This window comes from Bos javanicus, chromosome 13, assembly GCF_032452875.1.
Source record: "Bos javanicus breed banteng chromosome 13, ARS-OSU_banteng_1.0, whole genome shotgun sequence".
Classification (NCBI taxonomy): Eukaryota; Metazoa; Chordata; class Mammalia; order Artiodactyla; family Bovidae; genus Bos; species Bos javanicus.
The window spans coordinates 16006924-16025043 of NC_083880.1; the positions used below are offsets into that span (position 1 = coordinate 16006924).

Below are 18120 nucleotides of genomic sequence, written 5' to 3' on the forward strand. Positions count from 1 at the left end.
AGTTTGAGGGCAGAGTCTGAGTTTAAGTGAAGCCCGAGGGTGAGCGAGCAAACGGAGTTTCCTTAGCTGGAAGGGGTCCCCGACAGGGGTCGCCAGTGGCCAGGATGCCGCCGCGGAGCGATGGTCGCGCAGCGTAGCCTGCATGGTGGACCCGGGGGATGGGGGGCCACACGGCAGCCGCTCGCCGTCTCCGGGGTCAGGTTAGGGCAGATTTGGGGGACTTTACCTGGGCCCAAGAACCTGATGGCGCGTCTGCCTAGTGCGCCAGGAAGATTTTAAGTCTCAGGATTAAAAAGCGTTGGCCAGGTCTGCAGTTACCACTGTGACGTGGGCTCTGGGCATTCGCAGGGGCTTCAAGGAAGGATCGAGAGGGTCAACTGTCCTACTTGGACGGTCGCCGCGCCATCGGACAGTCTGCCCCCTGCGGCGTCCCCAGAGTAGGGCCTGGGGGCAAGCATTCCCCAAATTGGGGACCCCGCGGCAGATTTCTCCTCCTACTGGGCAATGAAGCTGACCCTCAGGCCCAGAGGCGTTTTGCACCCGCGACCCCCGAGCTGAGCGCGCGGCGCGGCGCGTCCCCGGCGCTCCGGTCCCGGGCGTCCCCTCGGCGACTGCTTCCTCGTGGGTTTCGTTCAAGGGGAAACCAGCCTAAAATGGCCCAGTGCTTGTAAACTGCAATTTCAGCCGGGAACCCCTCCCCTCGTCCTCCTGACGTCGCTGCTGACAAGCGCACAATCCACTCCAACGCCCCGAAACCTGCGATTTTGCACCGAGCTGTGCGGTGGAAGCCAACGTACAACCGATTACAAAGAACGTTCCCCAGGATTCTCGCAGGGCCCAAGTTTCCCTTCTTGTGGGGAGGAGCGGGCGGAGGGCGGAATGGAGACGAGGTAGGAGCACCGCCGACCCCCGTCCAGGAACCTGGACTGGGGACTGTTGCGCGTGAAAAACCCGGGAGGTGCACGGGAGCAGCGGAGGGCGACCTTGCGGAGCGATGAGCACTCACCGGGGCGCTCATCCTTGACTGCGTCCGTAGTGTTCGGACGCCGGGAGTCTGGGAGGCCGTTTCCAAACTTCTGGAGACCTGATTGCAGTTTCGCTTTCGGAATTTTCGGGATCTTCGTGTTTACCGAATTGGGTGGGATTCCGGGAAGGGCTGGGCGCCCGGGGCTGGCCGCATGGGTCTTCGTTCCTTTCGGCGCTGGAGTGAGGCTGCTCACCCACCCTGGTGTCCCTTGTGTTGCCTCCTTGGATCCCGAGCTCCGGCTACTCCAGGGTCCGGGACTTCGGGCCCTGCGCTCGCCCCTTGGCTCCAGAGAGTCCCGTCCTCGCGCCGCGTTTTGTCCGCTCCAGCGGCGCATTCGCGGCAGATCCGAGCCCACGGGTGGGAAACTGTCTCGGATGCCCGCAGACCGTGTCCGAATCCAGACCCATCGCCGCCGCCTTCTACCTTCCCTCATTCCTCCACCCTCGCACCCTTGCCAAGGGACCCGGGGGGCCGATTGGCGTGTCTGCACCAGGCAAATGGACCCGGGTTTCACCAGATGAGAGAGAAAGTGAAAGCCGGCACGAATTCGGCCCCATTTCCTGGGGAGGCGGTTGAGGGTGGGGAGGGAGCTGGTAAAGGAGGGTAGGGGAGAGGCTTCGGTAGGCACTAGGAGTTGCTGGCTAGGCGCTCCTTGGAGGTAGGAGGTTTGCTACTTTGCGTGCAAAGCGTTACATTTGCACACTCTGCTTCCTCCCTTCGATGAATAAGTACTGTTTCAGATGTTTGTCTTAGCTCCTTGCTGGGACCCAGCCGCTGCCTGGAAGGTGAGGGGCATCGACAATATACTTACAGGCACCAGAAACCCTCCAGTCCCCTACTCAAGCGCAGAAGACACTCCCCTGGCTAGTGGAAACCGCAGCCCACTGGCAGGGCTATTCAGCAACCCTTAGGCTAGACAACTCCACCAGTCCGTCTGTTTTGATGTGTGTTCTAGAGACCTGCAGGGGTGTGGGATCTTTCCCCTTTCCCATTGGATTACCCACACCCTAAACCTCAAACAGGCCATACTGATGGTACCCTGAATTTCTCTCATGATGGGAGTGATTGATCAGAGAGGGCTTTTCCTCTTAATGTTTTCCTGCAGAGATTATGGACTGATTATGAAGTTACGTCAGCAAGGCTGACCACTCATCAGATTCCATTTTGTGCACTCTGACTGAGGTGGCAGTTTCCACCTTTCTCCCAGCTGCTGCTGCTAAGTCGCTGCTGCTGCTAAGTCGCTGCTGCTGCTAAGTCGCTGCTGCTGCTAAGTCGCTTCAGTCGTGTCCGACTCTGTGTGACTCCATAGATGGCCGCCCACCAGGCTCCCCCATCCCTGGGATTTCTACCAGAGGACTTGCCAAATCTGAGCAGAAATGGTGGGTGATGGAAACATTCCTCAGAGCAGTAAGTGAATGTGGTGTCCCTGGAATTGATACAGGGTGCTTTGGGGATACAAGAAGCATAGGCAGTGAAAATATAGAGAACTTCAAAGTTAAAAGAGATTTCTTTCTTTCTTTTTTTTTTTTAAAGTGATTTGAACAAAAATAGTCAATGTGGAATTTGAATCATCTCCAGTTCTAGTATTAGATACCATTTCTCTTTTAGTATTTCACTTTCTGGGGAGCTTTTGGAGTTCTTGTAACAGTGTGGAGGCCATAAAGAAGAACTGGTTCCTGGTGGTCCAGTGGTTCAGACTGTGCTTCCAAATGCAGGGGGCATGGATTCAGTCCCTGATTGGTGAACTAAGATCCCACACACCATGGGGCACAGCCAAAAATAAAATAAAAAATAATAAAGAACTTGTAAAAAGTTCTTGCCCCCAAAAGAAATTTGGATCCATAGTTTAAGACATATTTAGTATTTTTTCCTGTTCTTAAATCGACATTTCCCTGGTGGCAGTTTACCGTTCCCATTCTACAGGTAAGCAAAACTGGTTAGGGAAATTATCTCTGTGATGGCAAACCAATCTGTGCATTTGCAGTGGTGACTCATGACCTGACAGCTCTGTTTTGTGAGGAGGAGTCCTGACAGAGGAGGCCAGGACAGAATCCAGAGGAGGCCTGGTTTCAGTGATGGTTTTGTCTCGGCTTGTGACCGTGGACCAGTTACTGGTTGTCATCTTTCTGAGAATCAGCTTCCATATCTAAGATTAAGTACTTTAAACTAGAAACTCACTCAAACATCTCCATGGTTCTATTTGGGAAAAAAAAAATTGGTGGTTCAGCACATCTGTGCAGACCTGCCCATGTGATTTATCTTTAAGACTCTGGTCTGGGAGGTAGAGTGGACACGTGACTGGCCATCATCACAGAGGATGTCTTGTGAAGGCAGATCCCCGTCCAGAAGTAACGTTGTTGTTGTTAAGTGATACAGGTGCACATGGGGTCATGGTTTCACCTGGGCTCTGGAAAAGGAGAGAAGTAGAGAAAAACGGGGCTTCCCTGGTGGCGCAGAGGTTAAAGCACCTTCCTGCAGTGTGGGAGACCTGGGTTCGATCCCTGAGTTGGGAAGATCCCCTGGAGAAGGAAATGGCATCCCACTCCAGTATGCTTGCCTGGAGAATCCCATGGATGGAGGAGCCTGGTGGGCTACAGTCCACAGGGTCACAAAGAGTCGGACACGACTGAGCGACTTTAAACAGAGAAAAACTGAGGCATACCACTCTAGCTTTCACATATAACCCAGTAATGGTAGGACCCGGGCAAGGTCAGCCTGCCTTTGAATACAGGCCAAAGAGGAAAATTTGATTTGAGTTTGCTCTAATAATTCCTAGACTAGAAGGGACCATTCCAAATAGCCCTCTGTACCCCGCCCTCCCACACAAAGTGACTGCTTAGACTATCTGATTATATTCATGATATGTGTGTTTGTGTTTTGGCGAGGGGAAGCGGGGATAACTGCAGCCTCCACATAACTCAGCCAGTGAAGGAATCAGACCTGACCCTCTGTTTTCCACATCTACCCTTCAGGTTGGGCCACTAGGCCAGTCCTTCCTCCCTTTGTAAGGCTGAGAATGTCCTGGGATAGTTCACAGGAAACTTGATCTTGTTGGCTAAGCCAAGTGTTCTCTGTTTGGAGGTCAGTGTAAACAAGATGTTTATAGACAGGACAGTGTATTGTAAGAGGAGATACTCAATTTGGAGCTTGCAGTCCAACAGGGAATGAACTGTACTGTGCTTAGTCACTCAGTTGTGTCTGACTCTTTGTGACCCCATGGACTGTAGCCCACCAAGCTCCTTTGTCCATAGGGATTCTCCAGGCAAGAATACTGGAGTGGGCTGCCGTGCCTTCCTCCAGGGGATCTTCCTGACCCAGGGATTGAGCCTAGGTCTCTCGCATTGCAGGCGGATTCTTTACTGTCTGGACCACCAGGGAAGCATTACCAAATAAAATTCTTGGGGTTTGGTTTTGAATGATCAGCCCAGTGGTGTTCTGATTGAAAGGTACCACCCTTCACTCCCTATCTCGTTAGCCCATAGAAAATTTTAGTTATAATTTTGGCTGTGCCGCATGGCATTCAGGATCTTAGTGCCCCTACCGGGACTTGAACCCCCACCCCCCTGCAGTGGAATCTCAGAGTGTGAACCACTGGATTATCAGGGAAGTCCCTCATAGAGAATTTTAAAACATGCTAATACTTCGCATGCTAATACATCAACAGTCAGGGTCCTTCCTGTTACCTATGATATTCACTATTCAAAAAGTTTTACTCTCTCGTCCTGTAGGTTTATATTCTTGTGATAAGATGGATGTCTTAGACATTGATTTAAAGAAAGAATCGATTGTGCTTTCGGTTTTATTCTTTTTGATTTTCTTAAAAAACCAGAGTGACGCATTTTGGTTGATGCCTTATATTTGGTGAACTCTAGTGTTGGGCAAATAGTGCCAATGGTTGTGATTATAAAGAGGGGTTTAGAGCCACAGAGGTAGGGGACGGTGGGAAAACTTTTATCCTGGTTTTTTTTTTTCCCCCTGCAGTTTTATTGGCCCAAGGAAAGATGGTTTTTAAGTGTACTTTCTCCTCAACTGGCAAGCTGTGGTTTTTTTTTTTTTCCATTTTAGTCAAAAGTGATAGGAACTTCATTATTTTAAGGTACAGTATGAGCATTTGGGAGAAGGCAATGGCACCCCACTCCAGTACTCTTGCCTGGAAACTCCCATGGACGGAGCCTGGTGCGCTGTAGTCCATGGGGTTTCGAAGAGTCAGACACGACTGAATGACTTCCCTTTCACTTTTCACTTTCATGCATTGGAGAAGGAAATGGCAACCCACTCCAGTGTTCTTGCCTGGAGAATCCCAGGGACGGGGAGCCTGGTGGGCTGCCGTCTATGGGGTCCACAGAGTCGGACACGACTGAAGCGACTTAGCAGCAGCAGCAGCAGCATGAGCGTTTGAAATGCCAAGTGCAAGTTCCTACAAAGCCTCAGGTGAAAGGTCATTTAAATAGATATTATTTACTCGTCTGTGCTAAGTCTGAGTTGCACCTTGCAGGCTCTAGTGCCCTGCTGCTGCTAAGTCACGTCAGTCGTGTCCGACTCTGTGTGACCCCATAGACGGCAGCCCACCAGGCTCCTCCGTCCCTGGGATTCTCCAGGTAAGAACACTGGAGTGGGTCGCCATTTCCTTCTCCAATGCATGAAAGCGGAAAGTGAAAGGGAAGTCGCTCAGTCGTGTCCGACTCCTAGCGACCCCATGGACTGCAGCCCACCAGGCTCCTCCATCCATGGGAGTTTCCAGGCAAGAGTACTGGAGTGGGGTGCCATTGCCTTCTCAAACCTGGACTCCCTGCATTGAGAGCAAGGAGTCTTAGCCACGGGACCACCAGGGAAGTCCCTGCCATCATTTTAATAAAGGCTGATGGTTCTGGAGCATCTCGTTTTTCTCTCCTCCCCTCTCCCTTGTCCCTAATAGTCCATAGTGCTGTTACTAAGAAACAGCCAACTCCGGGATCAAACCTACCAGCTCTGGTTTTCTGTGTTCTTTGATGTTCTGCTTGGAGGCAGGAGAAAGGCTCTAAGTGGAGTAACGGAATGTTTGGAGCCTCGAGTCTTGGTCCTTACCATTTATTGTCTTTACAACTTTAGCTTAAATATGCTTTCTTCTTCCCAGCCAGGTGCGGAATTCAGACGCCTTCTTCCCTTTTTCCTCCCTGTGCTGTGAACTAGGGCGGCTCTGGGCAGTGTAGCAGATTGTCCACTCTGAGTAGCCAGCTGGGCACTTGGGACCAGCCCCATCTCTTGAAAGCTTTTGAATGAAAGCTTTTGGGATCCAGCGTAGACCATGGTGACTGCTTCCTTTTTTGAGTCTCTGTTCCATTTGAGAGGATTGTATATTATTCTTTCTCACCACATCCAGTCTCGACCAGGAAGGTTCAGGAAAATCCAGATCTTCTGAAATGTTTGAGCGGGCTGAGAGACTTTTGGAGACCTCTAGAACAGTCCCTGTGTTTTACAGATGAAAACTTGCTTGTTGTGGTTAAAAAGGCCCAGAGTACATTCTGCTAAGTGATGGTTACACTGCAGGGTTAAACCAGCTCTTCACAGGATTGGTTACATTTCCCAAGTTCTTTATAACTAAAGTAAATTAGGGTGTTTTTATTGACTTGGCAGTTGGATGGGGCCCAACTTATTATTGTCTTATTATTTATTCTCTTATTCCTCTGGAGCTTCCCTGGTGACTGAGACGGTAAAGAATCTGCCTGCAGTGAAGGAGACCTGGGTTTGATCCCTGAGATGGGAAGACTTGTTTCTAGTAAATTTCCTTTCTGCATTTAGATCATACCTCTCATGCCATTTGATTGGTGCCTAATTTTATAGATACATATCTGTGGCTTAAAGTCAAAACCTGAAATGCTCTTCAAGTGCTCAAGAGCTCCCCAGAGCTCAGCAGACTGGGGTCACATCCTTCAGGGATGGGCTCGCAGAATCCAAATCAGTTGAAGTACTACTGCTGTGCATCTGTCCTCCTTGAAGTCATCCATTCAGAAAACCCCCTCAGAAAATTAGGTACTGATGATTAGACGCTTACAGCGGGTCTCCCAGGTGGTCTAGTGATAAAGAATCCTCTTGCCAATGCAGGAGACTTAAGAGATGTGGCTGCAATCCCTGGGTCAGGAAGATCCCCTGGAAGAGGGCGTGGCAACCCACTCCAGTGTTCTTGCCTGGAGGATCCCATGGACAGAGGAGCCCGCTGGGCTACGGTCCACGGGGTCACAAAGAGTCAGGCATGACTGAAGTGACTGTACTCGCGAGTGCTCACTGAAGGGGACCCTGTCGGGTGTACTTCTTGAGTTCTAATGACTGTACGTACAATGCACAGGCTCATTTCCCTAACTGACTCCTGTGCACAGGTGTGTGATGTGGGATGCACGTCTCCTGTAGAATGTGAGGTTACTTAGCTTTGTTACGGGGGCTTCCCAGGTGGCTCAGTGATAAAAAATCCACCTGCTAATGCAGGAGACTTAAGAGACATGGGTTTGATTTCTGGATTGGTAAGATCCCCTGGAGGAGGAAATGGCAGGCCTCTCCTCAGGGATTTCTTGCCTGGGAAAAATCCCTGGACAGAGGAGCCTGGTGGGCTGTGGTCCATGGGGTTGCACAGAGACTGAGCAGGAGCATGGTAACTTTGTTGCAGCCTCAGGATGGTGCTCTAATTCATCGCTCTTAATATTTGGGGATGACAGGGAAATCCTATATTTGCAGTTTGTCCAAGATACTAGCACGGAATGTCTGTTAATTCTGAACGTCATGCTTTGATAAGGCCTTACAGCCAACCTCTTCCGTGTCAAGTATTTCTTGTCCGTTGTATGCTGACATAAGGATGGTGTTCACCTTTGTGGCTTGGAAGTCAGTTTCTGGTGTGACAAGCCCTGGATAGCTACCTTGATGCAAAGACCATTTGTAAAGTCGATTTAATTGCATCTTTCAAGGCCTAGTCTATCCTGATAGGAAATAAGTAGAGAATTCATTGTACATAAATAGTTATAAGGGAAATAGTTAACAAATAAATGAACTTCCAGGATGGTGGCACAGCTAGTCTGTGATTTGATTGGGTTTTCTTTTCTCTCGAGCAAGTAACGTGGAGGGCTGTTACCTTTCTCATTTTGTCCACGCTCTCGCTCTTGAGTGACTGATTTAGCTCTATCTGGAGTAATACACTTGCTGTTTGATTGGGATGGGAGATTAAGAGGTGACAGTTAAGACTGTGAATCAGAAGACACGATTGGCTATGCTCTGTGTGACAGACTCTAGGTTAGAGTGATGTAAGAGGAAAACAAATATTGTATATTAACATATGTATGAGGAATCTGGAAAAACAGTACTGATGAAGCTATTTGTAAGGCAAGAATAGAGGGGCAGACATCGAGAATGGACCTGGAAGGTGGGGGGAAGAAGAAGGTGGGATGAATTGAGAGAACAGCATTGACGTACATATGCTCCGGTGTTGTAGAATAGCCGGCTAGTGGGAAGCTACTGTGTAGCATAGGGAGCTCCGTTTGGTGCTCTGGGATGACCTAGAGGGGTGGGGCGGCGGGAGACAGGACAGATGCTCCAGAAGGAGGGGAGGATAGCTGATTCACTTTCTTGTACAGCAGAAACTAACGCTACTTGTAAAACAGCTATCCCCCAGCTTAAAAACTTCTTAAAAAAAAAGACGACGCAGTTTGCTGTCGTGGGGATCATTGGCTGCCACTGGCTTTGCTGTGTATTCTTTGACCACCTCTTACCCTCTGTAGATCTAATTTCTTGGGACAGAGGTATGAATTGGGATGTGAGAAGTTAGCATTTCTTATGCTGGGGCAGCCGTTTGTGTCAGATTTAGAGTGAACTGGATGCAAACTGGTTGCAAAATGGCCAGGAGATTGAGGTCCTAATCAAGGTGTAAACCAAGCTCTGGAGCACATCGCCGATTTCATGAGATCTTCTGTCCCAAGAAATCCGGTCATCTCCCGGGATGACCGAATCGGAAGGCCTGCCTCTTCTTGGAGAAACAGAGTGTTGGCTGGTGAGCATGGCGGAGATGGGCTTAGTCACGCATGGTTAGTAGAGGGATCCAGGTGACAGGATGGGTGTAAACAGAAGGGAGCCTTCCTTGATAGGTGCCTGGATACTTAACACCTTTTTTCATCTTCAGAGCCATTTATAAATGTGGTTCTTGCAGATAACACCCGTGATCCCAGGCTCGTATTTGCACGTTGCTTCTTCGGAAGGTGGACGCAGTGATCGTTTCAGAGATGAAGTTTGGGTCACAACTTTGTGCTTCCTTCAGAATGCTCTGAGATTTTCCATTTTGATGGAAATGTTTGGGAAGGTCTTGGATGAGCACAGGATGAGGTGTCCTGTGCTCATTAGGAAATTCCTGGAGTGTGAAATGAGGCCGTTTTCTCTGATTTAGATATGCTAGACTAACATGGGCAGCCAGAGCCTGTCTGGAATTTCATAAGCTGTCCGTTTAGGCCTTCGCCTTTAATTTTCAACCTGGAGAAGAGTCTCTCTTTGGAGTCACATAAAAAACAGCTGCCAACCATTTCCCTGTTTCAGAATGACGAGCTTGAAATGGTAAGCATGTTAATAGGTAGTAAAATTGCCCATTTCTTGAACTACTTTAAGTGGATCCCTTTGAAAGGGCTAGATAATTGGGTAACTTTAAAAGAGATGCAACATTTCTTTTATTGCTGTTATAATAACGCTCACTGGAGTGAGGCCTTCGGAGTGGTATGTTTTTGAACTTTGCCTTTTGATGAATACAGGTAAGAATGATTTTTAATGCTAAGTCGCTCAATCATGTCCGACAACTTGTGACTTCATGGACTGTAACCCACCAGGCTCCTCTGTCCATGGGATTTCCCAGGCAAGAATACTGGAGTGGATTGCCATTTCCTTCTCATCGTCTTGATCCAGAGATTGAACTTGTGTCTCCTGCATTGGCAGGTGGATTCTTTATCCACTGAACCATTGGGAAAGCTTCATTTGGGCTTCCTTGATTGCTCAGTGGTAAAGAATCCGCCTGCCAGTGCAGGAGACAAAGATTTGATCCTTGGGTTGGGAAGATCCTCAGGAGTAGGAAATGGCAACCCACTCTAGTATTTTTGCCTGGGAAATTCCATGGACAGAGGAAGAAGCCTGGAGGGCTATAGTCCAAGGGATTGGAGAGAGTCAGATACAATTTAGCGACTGAATAGTAACAACAAACCAAACTGAGATTTTTTTTTTTGGCTGTGGAGCGGGAGTGAGGGTGGAGAAAGCAGAGGCAGCATTTGACTTTTTTTTTTTTTAAAGAAATTTATTTAGTTAGTTACTTTTGACTGTGCTGGGTCTTCACTGCTGCACCAGGCTTTTTCTCTGTGAGGGGGCTACTGTTTAGCCGTGGTGCTCGGGCTTCTCTCGTTGCAGAGCACAGACTTCAGTATTTTTAGCACACGGGCTCAGTAGCTGTGGCTCCTGGGCTCTGGAGCACAGGCTCAATAGTTGTGGCACACGGACTTAGATGCTCCGAAGCATGTGGTATCTTCTCGGATCAGGGATCAAACCTGTGTCTCCTGCATTGGCAGGTAGATGTTTTACTGTTTTACCAGAGTCACTAGGGAAGCCCCTGCCTACCACCGCCCCCCCCTCCCCCTCCATTTTGGGCCTTATTGATAGGCTTTGAGATAAAAACAGCGTAGGCGCTGAATTCTAGAGGACCACCCAGTCATCTTCATTACAAGCGTGTCACTAAGGAGCACGGTCCTTTTCGGGTGTATTTATTGGGATTGGCTGTGTATCGGAACCCTCAGATGGAGGGGTGGAAACCACGCAGCTGGTTTCCCTCTGAAGTAGTCATCTGTAGCTGACAGCAGAACCAGAAGGTCACAGCCTGGGGTGGAGAAGGCGGGCTGAGTTCATTCACTTGGCAAACTTCTCACTGGCCAGAATGACCACATCCAACTTTTAGGATGGTCCATAAATGTTTATTTTGGGTAACCAGTTCCTCCTCCCTGCAGACAAAGCAGAAAATGAAGATTTGGTGGGGGAGGGGGTCTCTGGTGCACAGTCATTCCTCCCTGTGAGCAGGTTCTGGCACTTTCTGTCCAGAGTGGCTTGTGATGATCAGGTCGTGAGTCTGGGTTCCCAGCCGTGCAGCACCCTGTATGTCACCCCTGTATAAACCTGCCTTAACGGCCCCAAGTTCAGTGATCGCTGACCTAAGTGGAGGATGTGTGAGTAGGAGTCATAGTTCCTATTTTGCTGACTCATAATTAAAGGAAAGTTGGTGCACGGAACCATAGCCTTGTATGTGTAAGAATTTAATAGATGGTAAAGACAGGTTGTTAAAAACCCAGTGGGGTAGGAATGGATTATTAACTGCAGGGGATGGTCAGTTCAGAGCTGCACTTCACAAAATATTTGAACATAAACATATGGGGAAATATGTTAAAAAACTAAATGTGAAACTTGAAACCCAGGAAAGTTAGGCTTCTGGTATCTTACAGTTGGGGAGGACATTTTATGAATATAATTTTTAGAAGACATAAAGTGAATCGGTGGATCAGACTAAGTTGAAAAAGACAGCATGTTCCATACATGTGTCAGAAGGTATCGCTAAGGGGAGAATTAAGGGAAAATGTCTGCAAGGGTTTTGCGGGATAAGATACGCAGGGCTCTTAAAAATCCATTAAAAATACCAACAAAGTTCAAATGTGGGAAAGAGCTGAGGTGTCATGGGAGAATTGCAAATTACGATGCCCATAATAATGAAAAATAAAAAAATCAAAATAATGGCCAGCAGTAGGAGAGGGATGGCAAATAAATAACCTATTCATATTGTAATACAAATCATACAATCGTTTTAAGTCATGTTTTCAGAGAAGTTTAATGATGTGGGGGAAATGCTTTCTAGGTGATATTAAATGGAAATGAATTAAAATTCTAAATTCTATATGCAAAAAAAAACCCACAGAGAAGTATCAGGAGGAGACAATATAAATACAAAAGAGATTGTCCCTGGATGTTAGAATTACAAGTGATTTTAATTTGTCCGTTTTTAATTTTATTTTGCAAGACTTCTGCAGAAAGTGGAAAGGTTACCTTTTATGGAAAGGAAAAAAGTAAACATTGCATTGCGAAAAAGCAAATGGTGACATGTCATTTACCAAAATAAATAAATCTTGCAGCTGCCTGAGTAGACAAAGACTTGTTACTTGTCCTTACAGATCAGTGTGGATTTTTGTATAAATGTTGTTGCTCTTGACTTCTATTTAAAATGATGGGTCTGGTTCATTAAAATTGAACTTACTTTACAGTCGCTGATTACCTTTTTACAGCATGTAGTTAGACGCAGACAGAGTTGAATCAATAGGAATCTTAAAAACTTGAGCAGACTTTTTCCTCCTTTGTTAAGGGCATAGAAGCTACTGATATTTGACTAATTTACTAGTAGTTAGGTTCATAGACTTTTCCTTGCAGAAAAACTGTGCCTGATTACAGTTCTGAGGTGGAATGATTTTCTTTTAATTTGCAGATGAATGAAGGAAGCTGTAATCTTAGTGGCATAACTTAGCTGTGAAGATTGCTTCTCTTTTGGAATTGTTTTGGTATAAAAACAGCACATTCACTAAAAACCTACTACTTTAAGAAGATTGCAATGAAAAATTTTGGAATATTATGGAGAAACTGTTCAGTCTGCTTTTGAAGTTCTTTAGGTTTTAAGATTCCTATGTTCTTTTAACTAGCTTGCTATATATTAAAACTACTAAGAGAGGCAAGAATTGGTGCTGATTTAGGGCATATTCCAAACTCAAATATCATAAACTTCTGCTTACCTAGGCAGTGGTCTGGGCGTTCAGTATGGCAGCTGCTAATCACATACGGCTTTTAAATAGGTACGCGTGCTCAGTTGCTAAGTCACGTCCGACTCTTCGTGACCCCAAGCCTGCCAGGCTTCTCTGTCCGTGAGATTCTCCAGACAAGAATACTGGAGTGGGTTGCCATTTTCTTTTCCAGATTTAAATAGGTATAAAAGGAATATTACTCAGCCATGAAAAAGAATGAAAAATTTGCCATTTGAGCAACATGGATGCACCTGGAAGGTATTATGCTTAGGGAAATATGTCAGACAGAGGACGACAAATACTGTATGTTATCACATATATGGAATCTAAAAAATATAACAGAGGCATGTAATAAAACAGGAGCAGACTCACAGACATAGAGAACAAACTAGTGGTTATCAGTGGGGAGAGGGGGTGGGGGAGGGGCAAGTTAGGGGGAGGGGCTTAAGAGGTACAAAGTACTAGGAAGTAATTTCTCCGTTTTTTCTGTATCAGGTGATGATGCCCTGTCACTCAGCATGTTCTTGTTTTCTGTCTGTTTCCATTCAGTCTCTCCCTGTCTGTCCATCTGTCTGGCATGCAGCTGCTCTAATGATTTTTCTGAAACAAACCTGATCGTTTCGCTTCCCCTGCAGTGCCCACTTTTGCCTGCAGAGTGAAGTGCAAGGATCGGGTCCCTATTTTGGCAAATCAGCCCTCACTGGCTGTGAAGTACACAAACCAGATTGTAGGATTCTGTGAGAATCGGCTGTAATTTTGCCTGTTTTCCTACCAATTCTATCAGAATGCAAGTGTGGAATCGCCATCTTATTACAGGAAAAGTGCAGTTGGTCAGAAAGCACGTTATTGGCATGCAGTGATGCTTTATCTGGTTTTGGTAACAAATCACTTGTGAGATACCAGTTACTTTCCCTGTGTGTGGGGATGCTGAGGCCGGGGCAGGGGATGGGAGGTGGGTGCGGTTCCTCCTGAGAAGGAGGGAGAAGGTGGATCGCGGAGTGTCTTACTAATGCTGCCAAGGTAGATTTGGGGGTTGAAATGGCAATTTTGTTGATTGAATGGCAATTCTGTTGATTGATGAAAAATGTGTCCATCTTACTGGTGGTGATGACCTGGAGAAAATGGGTGCTTTTGCTGTGCTGTGACCTTGTTGTTGACCTTGTGCGGGTATGTGCTCTTTAGTCTTCAGTCCTGGTATTTTTTGTTGCTAACATGACGTCATACCCTGCATGTTGTAATGAAATGGTGGAGCTTTGATGGGGTAGCATTAGTTTTGGAGAGTTCAGAAATTCGTGGTTACGATTACAGTGCTCTGACTTTGCTGTTGCTGGTTTCCCTTAGGTAACTCTTCCTACAGGATGAATTAAGAGAAGACCTTGATCTCAGCCGTTAAGAATGGAGGGCAGTGTGTCAATTTCCAGTATGCAGGACCCTTCATCCTCACCCTTGGAAAAACATCAGAGCTCCGCAGATCGTAATGGAGATCTTGATTCAGGTGGGAGTTTGTTTCCTATACGAGTTTGGCCCTTTGAGGTCTTGACCGGTATTTTCCCGAGAATGTTTAGAAAACATTGGGGCAGTATTCTGAGGGTTTACATACTGCTTGTTCTGAGATCTTCAGGGATATTTATAAGCATATGGCAGCTTGAAAGTTAATGCAAAATTGGGTTCAAAATACTAGACAGAGCAGGCTAGGTTATAATAAGGTGACTGCTGCTGCTGCTAAGTCGCTTCGTGTCCGACTCTGTGCGACCCCATAGACAACAGCCCACCAGGCTCCCCCGTCCCTGGGATTCTCCAGGCAAGAACACTGGAGTGGGTTGCCATTTCCTTCTCCAGTGCATGGAAGTGAAAAGTGAAAGTGAAGTCGCCCAGTCATGTCCGAGTCTTAGCGACATCATGGACTGCAGCCTACCAGGCTCCTCCGTCCATGGGATTTTCCAGGCAATAGTACTGGAATGGGGTGCAATTGCCTTCTCCACTTCAAAATCTCAATGGCTCTGTGATCCAGCAGTCCCCATCCTGGGCGTATATCTGGACAAAACTGTAGATAAATGCACCCCACTGTTGGTGCAGCACTGTTGACAGTAGTGAAGATTTGAAAGCAGCCTAAGTGTCCACCGACAGATGAATAGATGAAGAAGATGTGGTACCTAGATGCGAATGGACTCTTAGCCACAAAAAGAATGAAATACTGCCATTTGCAGCAACATATTTGAATCCAGAGACTGGTTATCATACTAAGTGAAGGCAGTCAGAGAAAGACAAATATCATATGATATCACTTATATATGGAATTAAAAAATAGTACAAATTGAACTTATTTACAAAACAAAGGCACTCAAAGACATAGAAAACAAGCTTAAGTTTACTAATGAGGAAAGAGGGAGGGGGTAAATTAGGAGGCTGGGATTAACATATACACACTACTATATATATAATAGATACAACAACATGCTGTTGTATATAGCACAGGGTACTCTACTCAATATTCTGTAATAAACCATAACGGAAAAGAATCTGATGAAGTATATATATGTGTGTGTGGGGTGTGTGTGTATGTATGTGTAACTGGGTCACTTTGCTGTACACCTGAAATGAGCACAACATTGCAAATCAGCTGTGCTCCAATAGAAAATAAAACCTCAGTAGCTTAACACAGTAAGTGCTTATAAATCGGCCATATCGTTTGAGCAGGGCCAGTGGAGGCTCTGTCCGATAAGTCCTCCCATACCCTCTTTAGGGCTGTCGTCTCTCCATGGTGCTCCGAGGTCTGTCCTCACAGGGGTGAGCCGGGCTGGAGGGGCTTGAATCAGCGCTTAAAAGCTCGAGCCCCACGGTGCTCCGAGGTCTATCCTCACAGGGGTGAGCCCGGTTGGAGGGGCTTGAATCAACGTTTAAATACTCAAGCCCAGAGGAGACCTTTGCTCCCAATCTCTTGACTAGAACTAGTCGTGGGTTTTGGCCGCTGCAAGGGAGGCGACCGAGTAAAATTGTCTCCCGTGTGCCCAGAAAGAGAGGGCCAGGGCGATCTGCCCAGTTTTCGGATGCCCCTTCCCAAGACCCTTTCTTTCCTTCTTTTTTTTTTTTTTTCCGGCTGTACCTCGAGGCTTGAGGGATCCTAGTTCCCCTGTTAGGGCCTGAACCTGGAGCACAGCAGTAAAAGCACCAAGTCCTAAAGAGCATGATGTGAAAGATATTTAGGTTCTGTGAATTTGTGCTAAAATATTTCTCCTTTTAAGAAATCCCAAACAAAGCAATGGATATCTCTGATTGAATTTTCTATTTAACCAGTGAATTTACACATGCATCTTTTTTTAACTACTGACGTAAAAAAGAGTTTATTTAAAAAAGATAATTTTTTAAAAATAAAGGTTTGTGATATTTACATAACAGCAACTTTTATAAGGACAGCTCGGCTCTGAACCATAAACATTGCTCTGGAGATTTCATTAAAAAATGACCATTAACTTCTGGGAGATTTGACCTCCATCTGAAAAGTTACAAGATGTGTCTTTGCATTTTAATGAGACCATGAGTCTTAACGTGGTTGCTCCTGGGTGTTTGTGTAGTTGGGGGTCCCCCACGCTTGCTCCCAGTTGCTGTAGTTTCCTGCTTAATGATCCACTTTTTGCTATGAAAACTTCAGCTTCACACAGAGGACTCTGTGTCTCATAAACAGCTTTTTTATTTTTCATTTTGCCTCATTTTAAGGAAGGCTCAAGTAGTAGTTGGGGCCCATGACACTCGAGTCCCCTCAATGAAATTGTTGTTCAGTCCCTAAGTCGTGTCTGACTCTTTGTGGCCCCAGGGACTGCAGCACTTCAGGCTCCTCTGTCTTCACTATCTCCTGGAGTTTGCTCAAATTCATGTCCATTGAGTTGGTGGAATCAGTGACGTTATCCAACCATCTCATCCTCTGCCGTCCCATTCTTCTTTTGCCTTCTGTTTTTTCCAGCATGAGGGTCTTTTCTAACGAGTCAGCTCTTTGAATCAGGTAGCCAAAGTATTGGAGCTTCAGCTTCAGTAACGGTGCTTCCAGAGAATATTCAGGGTTACCATGTAAAATTCCTCCTCCTCCCGGGGGCCCTGAGGCCACCCCCAGGATAGCCCCATGGATGCTCCGAGGCCTCCCCAGCGGACAGCCTGGGCAGCTCTGGTACGAGGCTCACAGGAGAAAGTTGGGTCGGGATCGGATTCCTGGAACTCTCCATTTCTTCAGTTGCAGTGATGAAAGCAGGCAGAACAGTGTGCTGGTGGAGATTCCTTGACGTTCTTTTTTCAGACCAGCTCAATGTAACTTGCTGATGAAGCAAGATAGAGTGGGATTGCACATTCAGACAGGGCAAGCCACTGAGGGAAAGAATTATGCTGGAAATGTGGGCTTGATAGATCTATTTTTTGTATTAGGGGTATACCAATGTGAATAGTGGATGCGACTTTGCGACTGAACCAGAGTTCCATGGGTTTTGCTATTTGGGAAGGAAAGGAATCAACATTCTTCGTAGAAAATTCCAGATCTCTTACTCTTCCTGCTGGGGACTAGTTCAGTGTGACCCAATAATATTCTCCCTCCTCCCCTTTTAAAGTCTCTTTGAACAGTTGTTGCCTCCCTAACTAGGAGAATGGGGTGTTTTCTTTTTTTTTTCTGGAAAGTCTCTCCGGCCTTCTTGGGGTCTGGAAAGCCGAGACAGCCTTGAGGGCCTTGTGTTTTGTCCTCCCCGCCACCTGGGTGTGGTCCTGCAGCCGTGAACTCAGACCTAGGATGGACGTTGGCTAGTCCTTGCTGAGTGTCATCCATACGTGTGTCTGTTCAGGGTACTTACAGTGCGGTGGCTAAGTCGTGTGTGGCTCTCTGTGACCGCAGGGACTGCAGCACATCAGGCTTCCCTGTCCTTCACCATCTCCTGGAGTTTTGCTCAAACTCACACCCATTGGGTCGATGAGGCCATCCAACCATCTCATCCTCACCCCTTTTTCCTTTTGCCTTCAATCTTTCCCAGCATCAGGGTCTTTTCCAACGAGTCAGCTCATTGCAACAGTAGAACGGTTTTCTAAACCTTGTGATCCTAGGGACTGTCAGCAGTTAGAATGATGAAGATTGAGTGTCTTCTTCCTTTCTCTTTCCACTTAAATATCTAGCACACAAGAAGGTGCCCTGTAAGATTTCATTTACTCTAAACCTGCTGGTTTTCTGTTCCTTGACTGGGTACTGGAAATAGGTTTAATATTTTGCTTGCAAAGGGCTTCATTGGCAGCCTAGTTAAGACTCCATTTAGG

General features: G+C 46.8%; 1 protein-coding gene across 4 annotated transcripts in view; it reads left to right on the forward strand.

The window, feature by feature from the left end:
* The window catches only part of SFMBT2 (Scm like with four mbt domains 2), a 211521-nt gene that overhangs the window by 36277 nt on the left and 157124 nt on the right, over positions 1 to 18120 (forward strand). For all 4 annotated transcript variants that reach the window (XM_061435755.1, XM_061435754.1, XM_061435756.1 and 1 more), the window contains one exon: positions 14182 to 14335. In XM_061435755.1, the coding sequence (XP_061291739.1) occupies positions 14236 to 14335 (100 nt within the window). In that variant the 5' untranslated portion in view covers positions 14182 to 14235. The remainder of the gene's footprint in view (positions 1 to 14181; positions 14336 to 18120) is intronic.